Source organism: Cetorhinus maximus, chromosome 20 (assembly GCF_964194155.1).
Source record: "Cetorhinus maximus chromosome 20, sCetMax3.hap1.1, whole genome shotgun sequence".
NCBI lineage: Eukaryota > Metazoa > Chordata > Chondrichthyes > Lamniformes > Cetorhinidae > Cetorhinus > Cetorhinus maximus.
In genome coordinates, this window is record NC_135898.1 from 15,341,330 (window position 1) to 15,368,459 (window position 27,130).

The 27,130-nt window shown below is 41.5% G+C and overlaps 1 protein-coding gene across 2 annotated transcripts in view; it reads left to right on the forward strand.

Moving 5' to 3' along the window:
- tacc1 (transforming, acidic coiled-coil containing protein 1) overlaps positions 1 to 27,130 on the forward strand; it is a 90,647-nt gene that overhangs the window by 17,985 nt on the left and 45,532 nt on the right. The window contains exons 3-5 of one of the 2 annotated variants that reach the window (XM_078565619.1): positions 14,868 to 16,056; positions 20,355 to 20,390; positions 26,752 to 26,812. In XM_078565619.1, coding sequence (XP_078421745.1) covers positions 14,868 to 16,056; positions 20,355 to 20,390; positions 26,752 to 26,812 — 1,286 coding nt within the window. The remainder of the gene's footprint in view (positions 1 to 14,867; positions 16,057 to 20,354; positions 20,391 to 26,751; positions 26,813 to 27,130) is intronic. The other variant, XM_078565620.1, reaches the window with a different exon arrangement.

Genomic DNA, 27,130 nt, shown 5'->3' on the forward strand with positions numbered 1-27,130 from the left:
TATCAGAAAGCTTCCTGCGCGAAGTTTCATTATATCTAGAACAAACTTGTATCTGTCTGTCATGACCTCAGGATATCCCAAAGCACTTATGTTCTTTGTGGCTCTCTTCCTGGCAAGGCACTGAAGGTGAGCATCAGTGTGTGTTGGCATGCCAACTGACTTCTCAGCTCATTAAGTCTCTCCCTCTCTCTGAAGTGAAGGCAGTATTTCCACAGGCTCATTCTATAAATGGACCAAAAAAAGCTGGTCATGGCTTCAATCCATTCAAGACACATCTGTTCACCCTGCGAGATGCACATTTCACTGTAAATATGTTGAGAAGTGTCTTGAGTAGTGATGATGGAAAGAGGTGGCTGACAGTGTCTCTGTCTGGCTGCTGGTTAGTTCACTAGCCTGTTTGATGATGCTTTCATAGGTTAAAAGGTTTTATTTATAAAAGAAAAATCCTTTAATCTGCCAAAGCTGTGAGGAAGGATCCAAACTGGTTCCAGAGGGTGAGGATGAGTGTGATCATATTGCAGATCCTGCTGTGTGATGGTGGGAGCTGAGTATCTTTTTTTTCTCCCTGCCTTTCCGTAACTGAGATATGATAACAGTACACGTACACACACACACACCTCTCTACCTCTTCTACCTTCTAGCTTCAAGAGTGAATGGCAGGTATTCAGAAATGTGATGTGGCAGCTAATTGAAAAATAGTCCTTAAAACGTAATCTGGGTGCCTGGGCATTCGTTATCTCCGAGGGGGAGCCTAAACTCATTCCTTTCGCTGCGCTCTATTCACTGGAGTAGCATATATCAGGATCAAGAAGGGAGTTTTGGACCCTCAGCAACATACCAATGAACAAATAATCTGCACAATATCATAGGCCTATACTTGGAATTGCTCTTCACAAGTATGTTCAATCGTTCCAAACCTAGTGCCTACCCACTGCAATAACACGTGTATTAGGATGTATAAATGCCTTGATGTAGTCAATGCATTATTTATGCTTAATAAGTGACATTTCAGTTTGATTAATAAATATACATTTCTCCATGCTTGTAGTCATTAACCAAATTCACTTTCCATCCCAATGCAGTTTACATGGCAGTCAAGATGAGAGATGATGACACTCACTTGTACAGAATATTACATTCAGTCAGAAACAGAGGGCGATCTATTCATTTCTACCTTTCCCAGAATTTGGAGGCCATTTTTGTTTAGTAATTCCCAACATGACTGTCTTTGAGTTGTTAACACTTTTCATAAAATGGAGGAATAGGAAGGAATGGGGAAATGGTGAGAATGGGATGTCATTATCCAAAAGGTGAGAATATCAATACAGACCAGTTAAATCAGTGGGAGAATTGAGTCACTGGCAATGAATTCCCGGGTATAAATCTAATCATTAGCAGGAAATATGTAGGCCTGGTGGCTGGCAGATGTGTTTATATGGGGAGGGACATCCAACATATCCCATTTGTGAAGATAATATAAACCTGACATAGTGTAGTATTAAATGCAAGCTATTGGTGAGGCAAATGACTACTTTAGAATGAAAAGAATGTGGATGACTGGATTATCTATTGACAGGTGTAAGCTTTCTCTAAGTCCCACTAGTGGTGTTAGATCCAACTGCAGTGGGGACAGCTGTTAGCACTACAGTTCATTAAACACTCTCTGTACATATTACTCCAAAGATGTTGGATGTAGTGGTCAAGGGGTCAAATAAGCACAGCTTTACAGAGTTGGCCTCCAGAATCATGGAAGCAACTCACTAGAACGCAACCAAATATTAGCTCAATACCAGATCCTCAGCAATGTGTATATACAACCTCCTGTCTTTGGAGATTAAAAAGGTCACATACAGTCAAAAAGTATGTATTACACAGCAACACATCTGTCAGATTGATAACAGAGCCCTTAAGTCATTCTAGGACTTGAAATCTAAACCCATCCCTGTGTGTACTCCTGCTAATGGTAAAAGCACAATGATGGTCTTCCAGAGAGCTAGTATGGACACAGTGGGCTGAATGCCCTCCTTTGGTGCTGTACCATTCTAAAGAGTAGGTTAAATGTGTTCCACCCAGATAATTTTGCAGTTGTCCACACCTTTCAGCCCAGAGTGAAAAGACAAAAACTTGCTTCTGAGTGTACTTCAGTCATGTAACAAATACGAATCTAATAAATATGTTTAGAGGTTGCTTACTTATCCAACATACTTTCACTGGCAAAAAATTAGGTGGACCTCTGAAGGATCTTTTTGCATTTGGCCTTTTTAACCTATCATTGGCCCTTAGTCAGTCAGTTCTTTCAGCCAGGCTAGCTCCCTGGAGAGGACACCCTCCCATCTGCCTTTGTCAACTAATGACACTGGATATACAATTAGAAATAATCAGCAATCTAATTGTTATCTAAATTGATCCACTATAACTCCATGCCATATTTCATAACTCTATTGTACCTTCAAGAAGGTACCTTAAGACCAGGGCTTACAAGATGTTGAGACAGTCATGATAGCACTTGCAGAATATTTCATTCGGGAAGGTGATTGAAGTTATGCAGTGCATCGTCCAGGTTACGAAGATCCTATGTTTGTTCCCTTGAACTAGCTGATTCTGAAGCAAGGGGGAGGTGCTGATTGAATTGTCTTTAGTACCCATGCTCACTGAGGATCTTCAAGGGCAAAGTTGACCTTGTGCCTTTTCTCTACTTACTTCCTTAGATCCTTCTCCTCTGCCTCCGCCACTCTTGCTTCAATAAGTGCAAAGAGCTCAACAACTACTTTGAGTTTAAAATTGAGACCATCTAGTGACCTGCCTCTGCTGCATCCCACCCTTCCACTTGCCCACCAAGGTCCCCTCTGCCCTGGCCCTGAACCCGCATCTTTCCCAATTTCAATCTCCCCTCGTCCTCCCTCCAAGATAATGTAGTACATGAGATCCTGCTCGTTTGACCCCAGTCTCAACATACTGTTGACCACCCAGCATGGTTCCTGATCCCATACCCGTGTCCTGTTGAGGGAATAAAAAATCCCAAGTTTTCTCATAGTGGGAGTTCACAAGCATTTTCTTGGCTGTTTTCGAGTGGAAAATCTTGGCTGTTTTCGAGTGGAAAAGGGTTAACCCAACACCATCCAAATGTTGCAGTAACTGCTATTATTTGAGTGGGAATTCTCAACTGTTTATTGGCCTCTTTGAAGGAGAAATGCTTCTTGAACTTGCAGTTTACCAACAAAATAGCTCAAATGCTAAGTGTCCCATGAAGTATGTGCAAGTTTCTTAATGGTGGGATCCCAGAAGAAACATAGGCATCTACTTGCAACTAAGAAGAAAGCAGTTGATCCTAACTTGTCCACACTAGACTGTACCCTTTTTGGATCAAGTGTCTTCACAGACATTAACATTCATTGACTTGTGACATAAAATAAGACCAGGATCAAAAGTCTCAAACTCCCATACAGTTGCACAAAACGTTCGCTTTTCTAAAGACTCCAACAAATTCAATCTACACTCTTCCCTAGATAATTGTAACTTGGAGATTCTTGCATCTCCATGTCTAATCTTCAGTTGTCTGCAATCATGCTAGTCCTGAACAATGGGTAGCTAACAATTATAATCTATTCGAGAACCATCTTGCTCTTCAATTAAAGTTGTTTACTTCAAATTGTCTAAGAATTCAGTTTTGCTGGCGCTAAATGTTTGTGCTTTTGACATTGATTAACTCAAGTTAATGGATAATTCATAAGAAAAATGAGCACCAAAGCAAGACAATTATCAGGATGAGACTATATCAGCTGGTTTGGGCTGTCCTTTTAGCTGTAGTCATTGTGTTTTATGGTTTTATTGGTTTTCTCTGCTATGTTTTTTTGTGATACATAACCATACTATGGCGGAGAGAGGATGCTGGCAGACGACCTGCTCCCTGAGTTTTGTCAGTGATGTTTGCAATTGGTCATACAGAAGTAGCTGACAGTTTTTCTGGGGAGACTATTCTTTAGGAGAGAGAGAGGGATGCAGAGTCACCATGTAGTCACAATTATAGACCCTTCTGTCAGTATGGGCTGTCTTCTCAGTGAGAGAAGTTAATGGAGCCTTTACAAAGTTAGAGCAGAGATGGTTCCTGAATTAAAAGGCTTGTCTGTTTTTCCACTTACAACGTTTTTTTAGATGAGATTCTATGCTGAAAGGGTAACAGTAATTCCCTCCTCCTCTCTGTCCCACAAACAACAGGGACAGCTTACAGACCACAGGGCATCACTTTTCCTCATGTCCAGGTAAGTGAGTATGAATAATGGAAGCATCTCTTTCATGTGTCAGAGAGGGTGACATTGAACACTGCTCTTTTTGTTGATGCTGAGTCAGACAATCAGCCTTGCCGGTTGCATGTTATGATAATGCACCAAGTTGTACGGCCCTGTTCATTTTGTCTCCTAAATTGTTTTGTCTGTAAGTGGGTGGCAGGGTGGGAGGGGAGGAAGAATCTATCCTGAATAAGTTTTCAAATTTAACAGGTGGATTCCAAAGAAATAAGAGTTCAGAACAATTGCTATCCACTGAACACTAAACTCTTACTTTACCACTTTCTGTTTCCACTTGATGTGATTCCTCCAGTGTAATTATCCAAATGTCAATGTCTTTCACAAATTATGATCCAGTTCTGCAATCACCAGTCTAATACATTTCGCTATTTATAGCTTTTGGATTCAGAACATCCTTGATGTTCAGCCAATACAATCTAGTTCATAACAAGGCCATACTTGTGTGCTTGAGCCCTTGGAGTGTAAGCAGGCTGTCTGTAGGCAGATTATCAAAAACTCTAACTTCAAAGTTCAGGGACAGCATTTGAGAATTTCTGAGGGAAAATAAACCTTTTCCAAGCTAGGCAAGTTAGGGTTATCTCATGAAAGAGGAAATGAAATAAGCCAAGCACTATCAACAACTTTTATATAACATCTTTTGCAGCCTTGGGATATCACGAAGTGCTTTCCAGCCAATGAAGTACTTTTGAAGCCTAGTTGTAGGAAATGCAACAGCCAATTTGCACACAGCAAGCTCCAACAGTCATGTGTAATGAACAGATAATTTGTTTGTCATGTTAACTTTTTGGCCATGACACCAGCGATAACTCCCCAGTTCTTCTTCAAAATAGTGCCATAGGATGTCCACCTGAGACATAGGTGCCATTTTTTTTGATGAGACCTTCGGCAGTGCAGTACACCCTCATTACTGCAATGGAGTAAGCCTAGGTTTTTGTGCTCTATTCTCTGGATTGGGACTTGAACTCTCATCTTTGCCTCTGAGTCAAAAGCTTATGAACCACAGCTGACACTTTTTTGTGCGTGTGAGATTTTACAATTTTGAACTGAGCATTCACCCTAGATATGGTTGGATCACGGGAGCTTATTGCTTCAAGTTGGGCATGACACCAGTTGGAGTGTTTCACACAAAAATGATGAACTGGAAGAGATCAGCTGGTCCATCAAATTTTCCCTCCACCCAGGATGACTGATGCATTATGACCAGGCATTCCCTACTCTTCCACAAGCATGTAGTCTCCGGGGAGAGGTGAGAAAGCAGAGAAACCCAGGACTTGTAAAAGATTATTCTGGAAAATTTCTCTCCAGCCCCCTCAGGCAATTGAATCTACTCCAGAAGATTATATGGACCAAGTATTATCGGTTAATCCATTTTAGTAGTGTTCATATATTGGCCTAGTTTCACTGTGCTTATGCAATGTCATCTGAGGCACTGCTGGGCTGCATGTTCAAACTAGCTTATCTGATACAAAAACAAAAATACTTGGAAAAACTCAGCAGGTCTGGCAGCATCTGTGGAGAGGAACACAGTTAACGTTTCGAGTCCGCATGACCCTTCAACAGAACTAAGTAAAAATAGAAAGAGAGGTGAAAAATAAGCTGGTTTAAGGTGGGGGGGGTGGGGGTGGGACAAGTAGAGTTGGATAGAGGGCCAGTGATAGGTGGAGATAACCAAAAGATGTCACAGACAAAAGGACAAAGAGGTGTTGAAGGTGGTGATGTTATCTAAAGGAATGTGCTAATTAAGGGAAGAAAGCAGGACAAGCAAGGTACAGATAGCCCTAGTGGGGGTGGGGTGGGGTGAAGGAATCTAAAAAGGCTAAAAGGTAGAGATAAAACAATGGATGGAAATACATTTAAAAATAATGGAAATAGGTGGGAAAAGAAAAATCTATATACATTATTGGAAAAAAACAAAAAGGAGGGGGAAAAATCGGAAAGGGGGTGGGGATGGAGGAGAGAGTTCATGATCTAAAATTGTTGAACTCAATATTCAGTCCGGAAGGCTGTAAAATGCCTAGTTGGAAGATGAGGTGCTGTTCCTCCAGTTTGCGTTGAGCTTCACTGGAACAATGCAGCAAGCCAAGGACGGACATGTGGGCATGAGAGCAGGGTGGAGTGTTGAAATGGCAAGCGACAGGGAGGTCTGGGTAATGCTTGCGGACAGACCGAAGGTGTTCTGCAAAGAGGTCACCCAGTCTGCGTTTGGTCTCTCCAATGTAGAGGAAACCGCACTGGGAGCAACGAATGCAGTAGACTAAGTTGAGGGAAGTGCAAGTGAAATGCTGCTTCACTTGAAAAGAGTGTTTGGGCCCTTGGACGGTGAGGAGAGAGGAAGTGAAGGGGCAGGTGTTGCATCTTCTGCGGTTGCATGGGAAGGTGCCGTGGGAGGGGGTTGAGGTGTAGGGGGTGATGGAGGAGTGGACCAGGGTGTCACGGAGGGAACGATCCCTATGGAATGCCGCCGGGGGGGGGGTGAAGGGAAGATGTGTTTGGTGGTGGCATCATGCTGGAGTTGGCGGAAATGGCGGAGGATGATCCTTTGAATGCGGGTGATAAGTGAGGACAAGGGGGACCCTATCATGTTTCTGGGAGGGAGAAGAAGGTGTGAGGGCGGATGCGCGGGAGATGGGCTGGACACGGTTGAGGGCCCTGTCAACCACTGTGGGTGGAAAACCTCGGTTAAGGAAGAAGGAGAACATGTCAGAGGAACTGTTTTTGAAAATGGCATCATCAGAACAGATGCGACGGAGGCGAAGGAACTAAGAGACTGCTTATCTGATAGTTAATGCACAGATAGTCCGGCTGATGCATCACTCCGAACACAAAATCATTTTTACTTTCTTGTGAGTCCTGATTTTTATTCAAATTGAATGTTTTCCAATTGCTTTTTGATTTGGACAGATTCCAAAGGGCTTTCTCTGGTCTCTTGATTGTAGGCAAACCAAGTCCTGAGATTCTCGTGAATCAGTCACACAAGCGAGGTGCAATCTTGTGCAATTAAGCAATGGAGAATGTTGGATGTGGGATTTATGAGCACAGAGAGAGCTTTGCAAAAAAAAAGTAGAGTTTTGCTTACTTTAAGAGGGGCATAAATCAAGAAAGATTACATTTTAAATTAAGATTATATGGTGCACTCAAAGGAGGACACCCAAGCGAAGGTATATTACACCCTTGTATTATCAAGGTGTGCATGTAATATATGATACAGATTATTAGATGATGTGCTGTATCTGACTTTTAAAATCTTTACAGTGACCATTCTAGTCCATCACTGAATTACAGAATAAACAGAATCACAGGATTGTTACAGAACAGAAGGACGCCATTCAGCCCATCATGTCTCTACTCGCTCTCCGAATAAACGATTCACCTTGTGCTATTCCCTGTCTTCTCCAATAACAGTGCACAGTCTTCTTTTTCACAACCACAACAAGGGCAATTCCCTTGAGTCTGTCAACTGTTTTCCTCGCTGGTTCACTGCTTAACCCAATGGTCCTAAAATTCCAATGGACCCACCATGCTGGCAGCAATGTGGGGGAGTGGGCCCCCAATTACACACAGGATACTTAGTTACTGGTAAGGAATGTGGGCATGATAAATAGGTCAACAGCAAGAGCATAATATTGTAGCAAAGTGGATAGATTTATTAAGCATAAAATATGACAAACTAGGCAGTAATGAACTCAGCTTAACAGGTTATATTTCCTGCTTTGACTACAGATGATAGGGTGTGCAACAATCAGGACTGGATTCATCGTGTGGACTTATCAGACTTCTGTAGTTTCTTTAGCCTTCTGTAATCTGCTTGTAATTTATGTAGTATTCTGATCCAGGGTAGGGCCAATCCTTTCCTTTTGGCTTGTTCTTCTGTCCACTGCAAAGAACATCATTTCAACCTTCTTTCTTACGCGCTAAACAGTTAGTTCGTCCCTGCCTTTACAAACCACTTGAGCCAATTGACCAGTTACCAGGGCAGGTAATCGATTTTTGATTGGTCCCAGCCATCTGGTGTTAGCTTCTAATCTATAACATTCCTAAGTAAGAGAATTCTTGCCCATCCGGACACCTCATCAGTTATGCACTGAATTTGACTGGTTTAGTACATTTGCAATAAAATATGCAAGCTATCATTACAAAAGCTCACTTAGAGTCGAAACTATGGTACTTGAGGTTATACAGGCATTTGTTAAAGCTGCACAATTTAATCCATAGTTTAATTCCCTTATAGAGCATGATTTTAAAGCAGAATTTTCTCTCACAGAGGACACTTACTTAATCTCCGAAGACTTGAGTATTATTTGTGTCAGCACTCGGCCAGTGAGAGTTCCATTTGGGTCATAGAAGGAAGGACTGCTTTGAATCCCTGCAATGCAGACAGCTTCACCAATATCCTTCCTTGATATGGGTGGGCTGGGCAGATGGAACGTCAATTCTGCACTAGAATCTTCCGGGTAAGATACACGAGGCAGGATCTAGATAGAAGCAGTCTCTTCCCTAAATTCTAGCCCTGTGGTGGGTAACATCTCCGTTCCCCACTCCACATTTCAGTGGAAGATCCCAATGACAGCTCTTCACGAACGCCATCATAACCCTGTTAAAATAAAATTGGTCGCGAAGCGTAAACAATTCGCAAGTTTAAAAAAAACATTAACCTTTTATAAACTTGGCTCCCGAGACTCCTTTGTCTTTGCTCAGACAAGCAACTTGACACATGCTAACAGCTGCCTGAACATCTTGGGACTTAATCATACCCTCTCTCCAGCTAGCTGGACCCTTTTTCCCCTGCCAAACAACTGGCCACAATTTGAACTGCAAAACATGACTCACATTTCCAGGAGCCATTACAGCCCTTGATCCAAGCAGGTGTAGGAGTCATTCTGCGGGACTTAGTTCATCTACATCTTGCTCTATTGCCCAGGATTAAAATTGCTAGAAGGCTTCAGTGAGGCTATTAATTCCCACTCCTTGCTGCTGTTTAACTTTTTTTTATTCATAGCCTATTCCCCTCTCCCCATGACCCACCACATCCTCCCGCTCATCCTGTCAAAATGTAGCCTTCACCCCAGCAAAAGATACGGCAGATGCTTAAAATACGTCCTTGATTCCAGTGAAAAGGCAATTGGCAGGAGCAGCTATTGACAAAAACCCCAATTGAGCTCTCCTGAACAATCGGTGGCTATTGTGGAATAGTGGAAAACATTCACTCAGAGACTCATGTCTGTGAAATAATAAGAAGTGGAGTTTAGTGGTGGGAACTGAAGTTCAGAGGACTGTTTTTTGGACCAAATACAAGTTTCTTAGAGCCTGGAACTTCACTTGAAAGCAGTAAAAGAAAGTTATTGGATTTGCTTAAATGCAATTTACTACTCGTCCAAGATTTGCACGGCTTCATTGCAAGACTCTTAGTTACACAATAGCAGTCCTTCCGTTGTAAGGCAAGAGGATTTTGGCTCCAGACTTGTGGACAGCAAAAAAGATTTGCCATGTGTTGTAGAAAATCTCTTGCATTTTGATGGGCATTTATCTAGCTTTTGAAGAGTCCGGAGGAGGTGCACATGCAGAGACTCTGCCTGTTCACAGCAAATGAGGGGAAGAGTTACCCTTTGCCCACTGTGTGTCCAATGAAACAATACCCTCACCACTGATGGACAGCCCTTTCCTTTTTAGCTCCTTTAGCTGCATACACACACAAACTTTACAAAGTCTTGACAATACAAAAGCTCAGGAGCCAAAGCCTTCAGTTTCATAAAAGAGAATTTAGTGAAGAAACCGAAGGGGTGGTTTGCTCTTTCGCTTTGCGCAGCATCACTTACGATTTCACGAGTCACACCAACCAGAGTGTGTTTTCATGTGTGCGTTTAGAACATCATTAAACAAACCAAAGCAGTTGGTCCCGAGGAGTCTGATAAAGGTGGTGTGCAATCCTTAGACAAATGAATATGGCTGTGGCACAGCGGATGGTAAATGCCGAGTTTCTCAAATCCCAGAGGGGAAACTTGAAACAGCGGCCACAGCTGTTTGTAATTTGTATTTTACTTCGAGATCTGTGCCTTGAATTCAGTAATAATAAGTCCACCGAGACTTGAGATTTAAAAAAAAACTAAATTAAACATTTATCAATAAAAGATTTTAAGCACATGCATAGGTCCACAAATTACTACTATAATAACTCCTAACTCGCCTAATTAACCTGACTCCCAGTTATACCTTCGTTAAGGCAACAGGAAATCAAAATAGATTTCAACTCACCCAGGCAAAGCACACAATACCCTGGTCAGTGATATTCAAAGTGCGTTTACTTAGCTTCGGTTCCTACAGACAGCAACCTGATGCACAGAGGCTGGAGGCCTTTCACACTTGTGTTCGATCCTAGAATGCCTTCTCCCTTACACATAACCTCATCTCCTTTATACATGTTTCTTCCTTTTTAATGTAAATTCCATTGTTCCTAAAATGTCTTTGCAACTTTACTTTTCTCATAATATGAGTACTTTGAAAGATTTATATTATCAGCAATATTTGGGGAAAAATAAACACACTGTTTGGCTTAGCTTCTTTTAGCTAGGTGTAACATCCTACCATCCCTGAAATTCAAACTACTCTAATTTATCTAAAAATGCAAATTTTCCTCACCCCTCGCATTCCAAAACTTCAGCCGTGTTTACGTATTTAGCATTTCGAACCTAGCTTCCCCTTTGATAACTCAAAAGCTCCAGACCAGCTGTCTCCAATTCAATTAAATCTCCTCCACACACACACATCCACACAGAGAAACTAATCCAAACCCCACTATTAACCTACCTTTACAATAAATCACAAATTTTATAAAAATTATTATATTTTCATGACAATATGTGCCTTGTTGAGTTTCCAAGAATCAGATGTTTTGAGGAGGCAAATTCTCTCTCTCTCTCTGGGCATGTCCTCCGTCTTTTTTAACACAGTATTCCAATGATTATTTTTGTCTTTTGCTTTGTGTTATTGTACCAGCTCTGACTGTATTACGTGGTGATTTAGCATCCTGTGGAGTATAAGCTGGAACAAAACTAAAGTCTTCTGCTTTAAAGCTTTATCCTCGAAGGCAATTTAAATTGAACACTCTGTGCATCGCCGTGAATCAGAGTGGAAGAAAATAGAGGTTGATATTTGCAATTGCAATGAGGATAAAGAATAGAGATCTGAACTAGGGGATTCAGATTGGAACCAGAATGATCAATTCACCTTGCAGCTGCAAGGCTTCATTAGGACCACTTGATATACAATCGGAAGTATACTCCCAATATCAGCCATGTCATGATGATAAAAGGGCCAAGCAAAGGTCAGGAACTTCCCAACTAGGCGGCAGATAAAAACTGGGAGGGAAGTCATCCCAAGCTCAACTCTGAGCAGCAGAAACCTGGGATCAAGTCGCATGACTCTCCACTAAGATGAACAAAAAATGACTTCTGAAGTATGTGCCCAGTGCTCCTGATCAACTATTGATATTCTGGTTACTAAAGATTTGTGCATTACATTGTTACATTAGACTGATACAAGAATGAACGTGGTAACAGAATGGATATTTGTCCAGTGCTGAGAGCTTTTGTAAGACCAGGAGCAGAAATAAAACAGTCGGTTTTATTTCTCTGTAAGGAACATTCTTGTGTACTCGATGTAAAAGTGTCAGTCAGACTTGGGAGCAGTCTGGGCACCACACTTTAGAAAGGAGACTATTAGCCTTGGAGGGCGTGGATACCTGGACTCCAAGGCTTAAATTACAAGGAGACATTATGCAAACTAGAATAAAAACAGAAAATGCTGGAAAAACTCAGCAGGTCTGACAGCATCTGTGGGGAGAGAAAAACAGAGTTAACGTTTCGAGTCCTTAAGACTCACCTTCAGCTCTGTTTCTCTCCCCTGCTGAGTTTTTCCAGCGTTTTCTGGTTTGATTTCGGGTTGCCAGCATCCGCTGTATTTTGCTTTTGTCATTATGCAAACTAGGCTTGTATTCCCTGAAACTTGGAAGGTTTTAAGGGTGATTTGAGTGAACGTCTCAAGATAATAAGGGGAACAGATCAGGTAGATAGAGAGAAACTGGTTGGAGAGACTAGGACCTGGGGGGGCATAGTGTAAACATCAAAGCCAGGTCTTTCAGGAATGAAATGAGGAAACCACTTCAATGCGCAGAGGTGGGAAAAGTTTGAAATTCTCTTCTGAAAACAGCAATTGATGCCAGGTCAATTATAAATTTTAAAGCTGAGATTGATGAGCTTTTATTTTCCAAAGGTGTTCAGGGATATGGGGCCAAGGTGCAGATATGGAATTTGGTCAAAGTTCAGCCATGATTTAATTGTGTGGCGGAGCAGTCTCAAGGGGCTAAATGGCCTCTTCGTGTGTTGCTATGTACCCGATTGTGGGTTTGTCTGGGTCATTCTTTTACTGTTTACCTTTTCCCTTTTTAAACAAGCTGAGAATAGGACTGAAAAACCACTCTCCTTAGAATGTTTCTAACTAATTCAGTTATAGTTGAGTTTGGAGAAATATTACATTTTTACTGGTGTGTAACTTTATAGCATTAGAACATAGACCTGTGAACAAGCAGGAACATTCAGTGCAGATCATCATATTCTTTGACTGCAGAGGCAATGGCTGACATTTAGGATTGAGCACAGATCTTTAGTGCATTCAAGCGACTCTTCTCAGATTCAGGAATGTTCATTTCTGGAGTGCAATTAATAATTTTCAGCATTAAAAACACATGTAGCAGGATGCAAATTGCATGTCATGATATTTACCAATCTATTTTTCCTCTAGTGTAAGCGGGTGCTTTTTTTCTGTTCATTTCTATGGAAGCCCGTTCTAGACGCACATCAGATTTGGGGGCTGGGGTGCTGGGTGGCGTCACTCCTTTTAAAGGAACTTATTGCCTTATTTGGTGATTGAACTATTTGGTTTTCATCTCTTTGTGTCTGTATCTGGCACTACAGCTAACCCTGAGGGAGACAGGACTGGCTGGTCAGAAGTGGCTGTCAATTATCTTTAAGAAAATTATTGTGAAAATACAACAAAGGCATTGCACTTTTTTTTGTTTAATGAAATATAAGCGAGTTGAAGTCCACATCCTGGTTGTGAACGCTTTTACTTAATAAAATTCAAACTGCCTGTTATATTCGCTCTTGAACCATTCCTAAACACGCCACTATAATTATCCAACACCACATTTCCAAATGGACCCTCATCCAATACCTCTGAAGTATCTATTAACATAAAGTGGCAAATCAGTTCTGTAGGATTCTTAACAGGGCTACTCTGCACCAGCCCTTGATCAACTGTGACAAATGCTATATGACTGCATTGTTCTGGAGGCAGTGTGTGGACTCTGAAAGTAGTGCTGTAAAACGCACATAATTCCCTTTGCTTTTGCTTATAAAGCTCTTGTTAGAATTGTCCTTTTGACCACACTGCTTTAATTTCCTGCCAGCTCAGAAATGTAAACTTTAATTTGCCATTAAGCAAATCGTCTTTGCTACGTCTTTGTTTGTCTTTGGTTTTGGCATATGTTGTTGGCAAGGGTGGTGATAGCATCCTTTTACCTGTTGAAGCACCTTTTGGATACCATGCTCCATGCCTCTCATTTAAAGTGGACATTGTGAGACTTAATTTTTAAAATATTTGGCTATTATATCATACCAGAAATTGCTGTTTAAACCATAGAAGAGTACACCTTCCATGTTGTGTTTACTATTGTACCATCCTGTTGTGTTTGTCACATCATTTTAGAAGGTCATGAAGCCCCTGTATCATTGAGTTTTCTGGCGACTTTAAAACTGCATTACTGTCCTGTGGTTCCTACAGGCCCTTCATCCTCTGTAGAAAGAATTCCTAAGCACTGTTTCTGTGTCTCACAGTTCTGCAAGATTCTTATTTTTATTTAATGGCTTTATATTGCCTCTTCTTTCACATTGTTTCCAAGCCTCTAGGCTCGTTGGCCAAGCAGAAATGTAGGCAACTTGGCACCAGACCTCTGCCATTGCTCTGTAGCTGACCGCTGTGGAACAATGGCTGTCTGGTGAGAGGGAGCAACGTGTTTGTGGCTTCATCCCTATTTTGAGGTTTTCCACCTTTGTGGGGAAGTGCTTGGCCTCTCCTTTGTAAATCCCCTGGTGGAATGAATGAGATCGAAGGGAATAATCAGAGACATGACTGACTACCTTGCAGCATGACAACATTGGATTTCCAATATAGTGCACACAGTTCCAATATAGGGAACACAGTCTGAACGAGATTGCAAATAGTGCCTCTGCTTTTATACTTATTTCTTAATGTGTCTGATTCTTTTTATGAAGCAGTATCCAATAGACTCTTACACTGGAATGGTTGGGTGTATCAGCGTGCAGTGAGTGCTATATTTGATGGAAACCTCAACATGTTAAAGGGTTGCTGTTCTTTGGCCATGCAGCTTGATGAAACTACAAAACCCAGGAAAATTGGATTAGCTGTTTCTGCTGAGATATCTGTTGCTGTATCACAGTCTCTCATTTTTCTGTTCTCTGTTTCCATTGACCACACTGCCTTTGTCTGCAGCGGACTTGAAACCAGAAGACAGACAGTTGTTTGCAGAATCTCCACTGCCTTTGAAGAGTCTAGCTGAGAGAGAGTCATTGTTGGAGCCAGCCCAGTGTGATGCTTCACAAGGCTTCAAGCCACATGACCAAGTAGGAACTGACACTACTGGCAGCACAGCTTTTGAGAACGTCATTGATGCCAATAGCTCCTCCACAGTGCAAAGCTCTCTGAAAATTGAGGAAATTGCATATGAAGTAAGAACAGGCAGAGATTCTCCACCAATTGCTTCAGCAAGTCACTTACTGCTGCCTGATACCACATCAAAAATCCAAGTGACTGGTGTCCAAGAAAGAGATATGACTGTTTCTGAGGAAGAAGCACCAGCAATGGGCCAAAAGGCACAGGCCTTGGATGTACCGCCTCCACCTGGCATCACCAAACAAAAAAAGGGAAAACCTCCCACCTCGGAGAAGGTGGCTGTTGAGACACTCGAACCCAGGACAGCGGTGGAAGATGATGCTGTGATGGGACGGACATCAGCCTATAATTTTGACCCCAGTAATTTTGATGAGGGTAAGAACCCTTTTAACACAGGAGCATCCAGACTTCAACACTCGCCCCCGGTAAACAGACAGCCCTCGGTGTCTTTAGACACAGCAGAAACAGAAGTGGATGAGGTGGGGCCACAATCGGATCCCAAAGGCTCAGCACTTAAGCTGGAATTTGACTTCTCAGATGACAAAGAAAATGCAGAGAATCGGATGCTAATGCCAAAGAAATTGGGCAAAAAACCTGGCAGCAAGACAAGTGGGAAGAAACAGCGAGCGGCTGTGGTTAAGGCCACTGCTCCTGTGGAAAAGGACAATGGGTGCCCCACCACGAACTTTGATGACATTCCCATTACTAAAAAGTCCCACAATTTGGATTCTTCGGAGTGGGATGATCCCAACTTCAACCCATTTGGCAGCTCCTCTGGTTTGCAGAACTCTCCAACGCGGCCAAAGGCCCCGTATAAATTTGACCCTGATAATTTTGATGATTCAGTTGACCCTTTCAAGCCATCAAAAACCTTAGCCAACACATCGGAGCCCCTTGCTCCCTTTGAGCTGGTGACCGACAGGACTGAACACACCAATCTGGAGGTAGCTCCTGACGAGGAGAAAACAGTGAAAGCGTCGCCCAAGAAGACAAAGCCTCGAGTGATAACGTGAGTTTTGCCAAATTAACATCTTTACCTTATGTTAAATGTCACTTTGTATTTTGTAAATGCTGCAGCACATTGAGAAGTAATCTTTGTAAATCTTAAAGTTTGCTGTAATTCAAACCATGCATTTTTTTCCTGGAGGTCAGTAAGATAGATTATTTAAATAGGAAAGACTTTTTTTTATTTGTAATGCTTTGCTGTTTACTTGTACCATTTACTTACATCAGAGACCAAAATTTTTCAGCCCCAAGCCTCAATCTCCAGATTATTTTGTGCATTTGTGGCACAGTGATACAGCACAGAAGGAGGCCATTCAGCCCACAGTGCCTGTGTCTGCAAAATACACTCTTGTATGTGTGTCTCACATCATTTTAAATTAATGTTGGAGCATTTCAATCTTGAGGATTTTTTTTTAAAGAGTTTTATTTTAAATTATTTAAGCACCCTTTTGATAGCGGATATTAATGCAAAAACCATTCTGTGTTTCAAATGAGGGAAAGAGGTACAGTCATCACTTCAGAAAGTATTTAACAATCTGTTAGGATACAGCATAGGGATGAGTTGCTTCAGACAATGTGAGGACAGGAGAAATGAGCAGTCACAACTGTTTTCTCTGCAATATTTTGATTTGTTTACTCCAGTTTTTCTTATACATTTACAAAGATTCCACTCAATGCATGGTATGTTAAATTCCCCAATCCCTCTGTCAGACCAGAGTTGATGGGTGAATTGGTGCCTCAGTGCCATCTCTGACCCATATTCCCTTTGACTGTAGCTCTCCACTGGGAGCTTTTGTCACAATCTATGAAGTCCCACTTTCTGAAGACTCAGTACATCTTTGTTTTCTGGCTAGCGTGAATACTTCAACAATACATCTCCCTGCACTGCACAGCAATGGAATAACTTAAATGTCCTTAAGGTGCAGCATTAGTTCTGATGACCCACACCCTGTATTTTTGAGAGGTGTCATAAAATACTCTCCCCGCATCTTTCTTACAATGGTTAAAAACTTACTTTATACACTGACAAATTTTTAAAAAATCACCCTTTCACAATTCCTGTGGTGCAGAGGGGGAGTGTAAGAGAGACAGAGTTTGGGCTGTTGACATCTCGATTTTGCTGTCATTGCCTTTTCAGCTACTGGAAGCTGGAAGCTGCATGGGTCTCACTCGTGCTTGCTTCCTATCCCTGGGACAGAGTACTTCACTTCCCTAAGTCCTTTCACAACATGATGCTGGTCCAAATCCAGTCTAAAGCTTACTAGTCTGAAGTATCAACGTTTTGAACACCAGTCTTGGATGAACTGGAGCCCTCGGCATTCTGCACTGTCATATTTAGCAGTTGGCAACCCAAGCTGTTCTCCAGATGTTACACACTGCAGACATTCGGAAAGTATTCGGAAGGATTCAGGATGAGCCAAGGAGGTTTCAAGGGTAGGACGGAGAAGTTCAGACAGACTTAGAATTAGAAAGACTCACTTTTTCCCAAAGCGGAGGATTGCAGAAGCACTTTGTGTTATGCACTACACTGGGGAGCACTTCACAAAACTGTAGCCAATCGTCACCGAGATTAGTGATCAGTTTTTACTGACATTTTCTCATTCAAAATCACATGGCAGAGCAATAGATGCTGAGTAAGCCTGCAACCTCCCTCTTACTCCCACCCCTATAACCTCATCCCAGTCCATTGTCCTTTTGGTGTGCTGCTCATCCTCTCTCACATGTTCCTAAGAAATCAGCTTCCACCCATTCATATTCTCATCGAAGCCGCTTTCGTGTGCATTGTTACCGGATATCATGAAACCCAAACCAACACCCACCCTCTGATACCATTCAAGGGAAAAGGTGGGGAGGGTGGTCCTGTGAAACTCCCAGCACCAAGACTCAAGAATGCAGAAAGGAAAGATTGCAGACAGTGAAATCTTTGTTAACTGCTTGATGACGTATCCTTGAAATAAATAGATACAGAAAAGGTGGCAGCCACTAATGTACACAAATTACGCTATCCCCTATATTTGGATCTTAAACATGCACATATGTTCAATGCTGGTTTATAATATAAGAAGTATAACATTTCTTTGATACATTTATTGAAGTAACAGCTGTCAGGTGTGCAGCATCGGTCTTGTGGCTGCAGCATTACACTGAAACAACTGCTCAATCTAATTGTCCCTTTCTGTGAAAGGTGTATATTGTAACAGTATGGGATAATGCAGAGACACTCCTGGCAGCTCTAGGTAAGACTTACAGACCCTTCAAGCTTCAGGGTTATATGTGTGACTTCATCTGAACCACTTGACATGTTCTGGCCTCTGATTATATTCTAAGATTGCCGTAGCTATTCACTCTTCCCCAACTGCACAATAGTCCTTTGCAAGCAATCTTAACCAGCAAATCATTTCACTTACAATGGCAGTCCTCGATCCAATATAATGAACAACAGGTTTTGTTTTAGAATTTATTCACTGTTGCATCTTTTTAAATTGAAAATGTGCAGGCTAAGGTGTGGTCCTGTGTGGCACACAACTGAGTTCTACATGCCATCACATGATGGCAGAAGAGCAGACCTCGGAGGAGAATGACAAAGATGGGCTCAGGAACCTATGCACTGTGAAAACAGACATATTCTCACAGGTCCAAGGCTGTCTTCCTTTGTTGTTAAAATCCTCTGGTATGGTACAGCAGAGAGACACAAATGCAGTGGAAGCTGCCATGTATACCGAGGTACCTAAAGAACTGCTGCTTTTGCTGGACAACAAATGGCTATGGATCTGGGGTTAGAACAGAATTGCCTGGTTATTTTTGGCTTGGTCCGTTGGAAAGGACTTGCAAAGGCAGTGTTTGCTGGTAATCTCTTGTTTCCTTGAGGGCATTATGAATGATTCTCACAGTGTAGGATTAGTGTCACATATAGAACAGACTGGGTCCAGGTGGCAGGCCCCTTTCTGAAGGACATTAATGAACCATTTGGGGGTTTTTGAATACTGAATGATGGCCATTTTCTTCCTGCAGTCCAACCTTTAAATGGGCATTCTTATATTGAGATCAGTTTGACAGCTTGCGAGTCTCTCAGTACCTTAACCACGAGGCTGTTGTCTTCTGAAGGGATGAGTGTTGTTCATTAACACAGGATATACAGACTCTAGGAAGAGAACCTATATACGGGGTACTAGAGAGCTCACACCACCAGTGGGACTATCTTCCTGAGGGAGTCAAAACATTTGAGAAAGGAGGAAACAAACTACTGAGACCAAAGGTCTGATCCTTTGATCTGCTTTTACAAGAAAAGCCTCTCTTTAGCCAAATGAAGTGGACAGCCAGAAAATAACTACTTAGCTTTGTCACTCAGTTCTATGGGAATTGCCACAGAGAATCAGGCTGATCTTTAAAACCCAAAGCTTTTTTGGATTTTTTTTCCTACAGCTAGGAAGGGTAGAGGGAGGGGACAACTTCCCTTGTGATGGGTGAATGGTCCACAAAGAGGTGTTATTAGATAAGTGGCAAGAAAGTACAACTTAGATTGGAACAACACAGTGGGGTCTCTTTTGGATTTTGCCCTTGAGCTAGGTTATCACAATGTTTTGAAGAAGGAGGATGGAAAGTTTCAACATGTACAGTCTCTTAAAACCCCAGCTGCCCATGGAGACCCTGATGAGTTCAAAATTACCATGAAGGTCTCTCAGTATCATCTCCTTATATTACGGCCTGACAACATTGTTCAGATTGCGATTTTTTTCTTTGAGCCCTGCTTGTCTAATTTGCAGCTGGATGAGATAATGCATTGCGAGCTGCCACCTACTGCAGGTAAGTGAGGATGTTTTCAAGACTGTCCATTATTCATTCCAGTCACGTTTGCAGGTCAGAATGACTCTTGTGGATGCACCAATTTTTCAATCCCCTACAGTTAAAAGCCACACCGCTGTGTGTGCAATCTTAACAGCACCAAAGATTTTTTTATCCATCAAAATAATGGGCAGAAACATTATTAAATATCAGCTTTGTTAACTGTTTTGCAAACCTGCAATGGCAAACCTGTCAAAACATCAGGGAGATGGGTCCTGTCAAGTTATGACAAAGAGCGACTCCCATCTCTTTATCCCAAATCAATATAAAAATAATTCATCACAATGCATTACTGAAGCTTCCTTTGACTAATAATTGTGTTGCACTTACCAGTTTTTTGTCTGTGACCTTTATTTTCCCCCTTTGTCTTTGTGAACCCTTTGATTCTCCATCTGTATGTGTGTCTTCCTGTCTCTCTCTCTCTCTCTCTCTCGTGTTCTCTGTTTGCGTGTGCACCAGGACTATTGAACAAGTGAAGTTTCTCTGTTTTCTGATGTAAGTACTCGGAACTGCTTTGCACGATCAGAGTCTGCTCCTTTATCTGTGCTAATTCATTGTATGCATTGTACAGTTCCTTAGTTACCATTTGTTCAATAGCGATGACCATAAAACTGCAATGCCCCATAATGTTAACAAATATTACTCAGATTAATGAAACTCAGGAAGTGTGGCTGCTGGGTACATGTTCAGTTGTCTCCTTCAGTTCCCCTATTTCAGCCAGATCCGGAGTTAATGTTTATGTGAATTAGCAGGGAGTTAGTATCCAAATCAGTAGAGATTCAAGGCAAAGCACGAGACAGAAGATAATATCTTTACAAATTGCTTCTTGAGCTGGAAGAAACCCAACGAACAAATTGATCTCAGTGTCATTGCAGCCACCAAGATTTCCTTTTATAGGAGGTCTTGCTTGGTATCTTGACCACTGGTCACCACCCATCAGCAAACAAAAGCACAATGGTCAGGTCTGCCAAATATAAGTTTGGTCAGACTCAGGCTGAGAGGACAGTCCACCTCTAAAGGCTAGCAGCCTGCTTTCAACATTGCTAGAATTTGCAGGCCATCTGCTAACAGCAGCAATCCCTAGCCAGACTGGTAAGGACACTAACAGGGCTTGAAATCTGACACACATGCTGGTTATCTTTCTTTGACAAATCCTTTCTCGTAGTGCAAACAGGGTAGAGGGATTTGCAAAGAAACTAGTTTTCTAGACCAGGGCTACTATCAATGGAAATAGTCTTGTCATATAAACAGAATTTAAGTGACCTTGTGAAGTGCTGAGCAGAGGCTGTGCATTGTTGGGCAAGCCCCGGGTGCCAGTAACTCACCAGCATTGTCTGTTTGGTATAGAAACAAAATGCTGGAAAAACTCAGCAGGTCTGGCAGCATCTGTGGAGAGAGAAAGAGTTAACGTTTCGGGTCCATATGACCCTCCTTCAGAGCTGTTTGGTACCCTGGGACACTGCAGTGAGAGTACAAGCCACGTCCTCAGCAATCCAGGGAAATCACCCCTTATCATTCAGCATGATGAAGGCATAAAATAGCAGCTGGCAAGAGAGTGCCACCATTGGCATTTAAAAAGAAGAATGGGTAAATAAACCCAGAGTAGAAGTTCACTGAGAATCACTGTACAAAAGTTTTTGGAGTAGTTTAATGAGATAAGCACTTGAAAAAATTTTTCAAATTTCTCTGGGGCACTGCAGCTTTACCTTCTATTGAATTCTACAATGTATTCTGTGTAGCACATCGCTGATTTTGAAGTCTTATTCACACAAGGTATAAAATAGAACCCAAAGCACAATTTTGAGGAAATATGCAGTTGATACCGGCAATAAATTGCCAAAATTTCTCACCCTGGAAGGAATGAAGTGTTCCCTTTCGGGAGGGGCTTTGTTAATTATTTTATGCCTTACAAACATTTTTCTTTCTGCCATTGAATGTTGTCCTTTTTTTTAGTAAATAAGAGTTTCTTAATACAATACAAGAGTGCTGCTGTGACGTGAGCTAAAACAGTAAACCTTGCCAAAGAGACGATCACTCTTTTTGCTGACTGATTTAAACTGGATTGAAGTACAAAAACAAATCCCATTCACAAAACTTGCTTTGAAATACTTATTCTGCCAGAGTTAATCACAAGACAATAAATAATATATGGTTGAATTATCATTAATATAATATATGTAAGGTGAATTCTAAACCTTGTCTAAATATGGGACAGCTAAATGCAGGATGTGGATGCAATAGGCCTGACATTTGTTGCACAATGACTATTTTTCTTTGTGTGGGGCCAGCTAAGAACTTGATTAACTCCTTCTTTTGAAAAAAGAGGTTTTGCTCTTTTCCTATCCCTGTTTTCAGTAGGAAGGCCAGTTTCAAGAAAGTAACTTTTGTGCGTCTATGTCTTTGCAATGCCCCTCCTCTCTTCTCTGATCCCAAATCTTCATCTTGATTCCTGATAACGAAGGAAAGTGTGAATAGTAGAGGCTGGGCCATTAGGTCATTCATGTCAGGGCATTGGTAAAGATTAGTGGCTTTTCAAGCAACAATATAAAAATGCTTCCCTGAGCTCTCCTGAGCATTTTGTGAGAAAATCAACCTACGGCGGGTATTTAGAATATGATTTCCTCCTTTGGCCTGCTCCTCGACCTCTGTGCAAATGCAGCTTGGCAGTTGGTAAGTAGGGCTTTATGTCCTGAGCCAGCTAGCTGTCTGAGCTATGAATGGCAATGCTCATTGTCTTCTGCTATTCATAACAACCCAGTAAATGTACAGAAAATGAGGGATGTTGGGTGATAGTAACCAAAGAATGCTAAGTTTAGCATGGTCTAGGATTCCCAATGATCTCAGACAAGGAGTTTTGTACATAACTTTAAAAGATCAATAAAATGGAATAACAACTGAAAGTAAATAAATTGGGGTGAAATTTCTGAGCAAAACTTCAGGAGGAGGTACATGGAAAACCTTTCAAAGGTATGGTGCTGAGTATATACAGGATAAACATATTTCCAGAAATATCAACTAAGCTGAAGCAAACATGACTCATAATAATAATAATAATAATCTCAATGAACTATTTAGGTTTAATTTAAAAAAAACAAAACCGAGGCAAAGAGGAAATGGCCTGTGCAAATCTTGCAGAGTAAACTGATAAAGAAAGGAGTGTAAGAAATACATTGGAAGGTGATCAGAAGAGTGACAAGAGACCTAAAAAGATACTGTAGGTGGAGCTAAACATTTTGATTACCATAACAGCAATAGGGCAGTCAGATGTAAATAGGCTTCAAATGAGGATGAGCACAAAATAGTAAATATTGTTCATGACTTCTTCCTCTGTGAATTCATAGAGAAAATACAAGTGATACATACTCTTCAAACAAAGATATAGCAGGTAAAATGATTGACTTCAGCATAAATGAGATGGAAGCCCAATACAGGCTAATTGGACTTGAAGCAAATACAGTAGATCCCAAAGGACAGATTTATTTATCCCGTAATGTTGAAAGGCTTTTGTGAAACATTACGATCATCATGAAGAAATTATTGGACGTTGGAGAGAAAGCAGTAAACAATAAATAGGTTAATATGATGACTACAACCACAGTCTCTATTATAATCCATGGAGAATAATTGGACTGGTTATCGGAAGGAAACAATTCCTCCTGCTTCTCGGCCCCCGAGATCTCTGTACCCTTTTGAGTCTGACCTCTTACACATTTGTTGTTTTTGATCACACCACCAGTGGTCATTCCTTCCACTGCGGAGGCCCTAAGCTCTGGAATTCCCTCCCAAAACCTCGCTGCCTCTTTACCTCTCTTCTTAAAACCTATCCTTTTGACCAAGCTTTAGTTCACCCATACTAATATCTTTTTCTGTAGCTCAGTGTGAAGTTTTGTCTGATCCTACTCCTGTAAAGCACCTTGGGATGTTTAATGATGCTAAGGCACTATGTAAATGAAAGTTGTTGTTGTGCCAAGGCAAGTGGACCGGTAAAGTTTAAGAGGTGGTGTTTTTTGACAACATTTACACCAAGGCTTTTTTTTTTTGAATTGAGCTGAAAACTTTGAGGATCTAGAGTATAACTTGGGAATGGAAGTTGCTTGATGGGTAGGCATTAGCAAGTAGCTGTTAGTTTCATTATTTGAAAGTTGGGGCTAAACACTGAATCTGGTGCCTTGGACTGCTACTGTTTCTAATTAAATAATTGACCTCAATTCAGAAGCATGCTGTAAAGTGATCAATTTTGCAGAAAAATATCTAATTAAATGGGGCAGTGGAGGCAGCTTAGAAATGACAGAATGACCTGGACAAAATATGTAAATGTTGAACAACAGCAAATGACATTTACAGCAGAGAGATGTCAAGTTAAGAGTGATGCTAAATCTATTCAGCTAATGTGCTGAGCATGCAATCAACAAAGTCAATAGGATGTTCAACTACATCACGAGAACAGTAGAATATCAATTAGAAGAGGTCATGGTCAAATTGTACAGTGCTCCCTAATGCTAGCTTAAATGCTGCATCCAATTCTGGTCGCCAAGATACAAGAGAGACATTGAAGCACTGGAGGCAGAGCAGAGAAAAGCCATGAGCAGGATTTGCAGTGTCGGGAGAGACCTGAGAACCTTGGGTTGTTCAGCCAGTAAAGAGGTGATGAATGAACTAGAGAGAGAAAATAACTAAGAGTATAGAAACAGTTAGCTTGGAAGTATACCTCAAATGAAGTTGCACAATTAAATTAAAGTAAGTGACCCAGTAAACACATAATTTTTGGCACAGATGTCAGGAAGTTCTTTACCCAAAGAATGATCAACATGTGGAACAAAGTCCCAGAGAGAGCAGTGGAGGCAAAAACTCTGGAATCCATTAGGAAACAATTGGATGTTAAAATGGGAATGTTTGGGTCTCTCTGGATGGATAATTTAAGATGAACTGCAGAGTCTTTTGATCTTTTCCCTTCTCCTACCATGTTGGGTCACCTGCTGGGGATAACATTTCAGCAGAGTTATTCTATAACCTCTGCAGGTCCCTCTTGTGTTGCTCTGTGCAATTAGGGCACCAGAGTGCTATTGTTACCGAGTGAACAAATAATTCCTCTCCATGCATACCACAACCACTGCCTTATTGAGAGGGTCAGCAGGCAGGAATTCCAAGCTCTACAGATCCAGGCCATGACTATGTACCACAACAGACGAGTTACCAAAACTCTGTGTCATCATCGCCAGACCAGTATGTCAGACAGTAGACTTTCGGAGAAGTCTGTAGTTGTTGGAAGTCATTTACAATCTTGAATTTGTGTATTTGTGCATCTCCCTTCATAAACCAGATGTCACTTACAAACATTACAGCCTGCAAAAAAAAAATGCTGGATGGGTGAGATTAAGTCCAACACAATTCACTAGCTGTATGGTAGGAAAAAGGTTCTTAGAATTTCTTAGATACGCATGTCCTCATTTGAGTTATCATAGGGATGCGCTGTGGAGGTGAATATTCTGTCATGGTTAACCTTAGTGGGAAAAATACAAGAATACCTTGTCATGCAAATGCACTATTTTTTTACTATTTAGAAACTGAATTTCCACTTTAGGAATTTCAGCCTAATTATCAGGTGAGGCACTGTCTGTCAGAACAACTGGAGGGACAGTCACATGGAGCAGGAGAATTAACTAGGATAGGTAATCTACAAAGTGGCATTGGTGGTGGAAGCTTGGGACAAGTCTACTATTGGGGCATTTGGCCTGGATATAGCCTTGCATTGTAATGCGCAGGATTTGCAGCACAGAAGTAGGTCATTTGGTCCAACAGTAGTACTATGCCAGTGTTTATGCTCCATAGGAGCCTCCCCTGGTTCCACTTCATCTGAAATATTCTCCTATTCCTTTCTAATGCAAATAAGGATCAGAGAATCTAGAGCGCTGAAGGAGGTTATTTGGCCCATTGAAAGAGATGTCCAATTGCCCTTCGAAAGTTCCCATGGAGCCAGTTTCAGGTTCAGATCTTAACCCTTCATGTGAAGAGGTTTCTCCTCTCTTTGTGCCTCCTCTAGTTATTTTACCCATTTGTTCTAAATCTTTGACCTCTGGTTCCTGACCTCTTTGCCTTCATACAGATTCAGCAGCCTTTATTTTCCCCAATGCAGCATCCTCCGTAAGACTAAATATTTCACGTCATGCAGATCTTTACAAAATCAACGTAATGCAGGAGTAGATGGAGAGATTTTGGGATATTGGCGAAGGTCTGGTAGCACTGTTTGTGACATGAAATGGTGCCATTGTGATTAAGGATTTAATGAAATCTCTGAACAGCATCAACTTTTGTCTAGGTCGGGAAATGCATCTGGTTTACCGAGGAAACCTCTGAAGGTTGAGTTTTAAGGTTCAGGAGATTGACTTTCTTCTCCACCCCACCCACCAAGAATTAAAAAAAAAAAAGTCCAGAAGCATAAGGGCACAACCAAAATTTTCAATGGCCATTGTCCTGCCTTCAACTCAGTCAGCATGAAGGGATAGTTTCTCTATTGGGCGGAAGGCGGTTGTCTGCGAATTGTATTCACAGAATCGACCTCTCTGTGTAACATGAATTTACATCGGATGGGAGGCTGGAACTGTGCTGGCATGCAATGAAATTCAAGTGCCCTTTTTATCAGTGTCTTTCATTTCATGCTAATTCTATTTCTTGCTCCCTTTTTTGTCCTTTTAAGAGCCCACTGCTAGCATGTGTATTAACTCCTTGAGTTTATTAAATCAAGGTCAGATAAAATCTTGTGTTTGATATGAAACGATATGATTTGACTGTTCTCCTGTATTTTTCCCCCCTCTTTCTCTCTCTCTCTCTCTCTCTCTCTCTCTTTCTCTCCGTGAAGGAATGCTTGCCGAGTGAAGAAATACGAAAACCAATCTCTGGTGTTGGATGTTTGCCAACAGGTAAATTTTCTGCGTTGTTTAGTTGAAGGGGAAAGTCCACCCTCGCCTCTAGCATGGTGTGCCCTTTTGACAGATTTCATCACTGAATCCTCATGTAGCTAGGGTCAGCAATGGCGACAAGCTCCTCCAGACTGTACCCGGGCCTTGTGGGTTGGGGGGCCGGAATATATCAACATTGCTTGTAAAGCTCCATGTGTGCCTCTTGTGAGCGTTTTATTATGACTGTGAATTGCTGCAAAAGAATGGCTGCACTGTTTCAAGGGAGCGGCCACCAAACTGATTAGCAATCCCAAAGGAGCAGGAGGTAGACCATGTTCA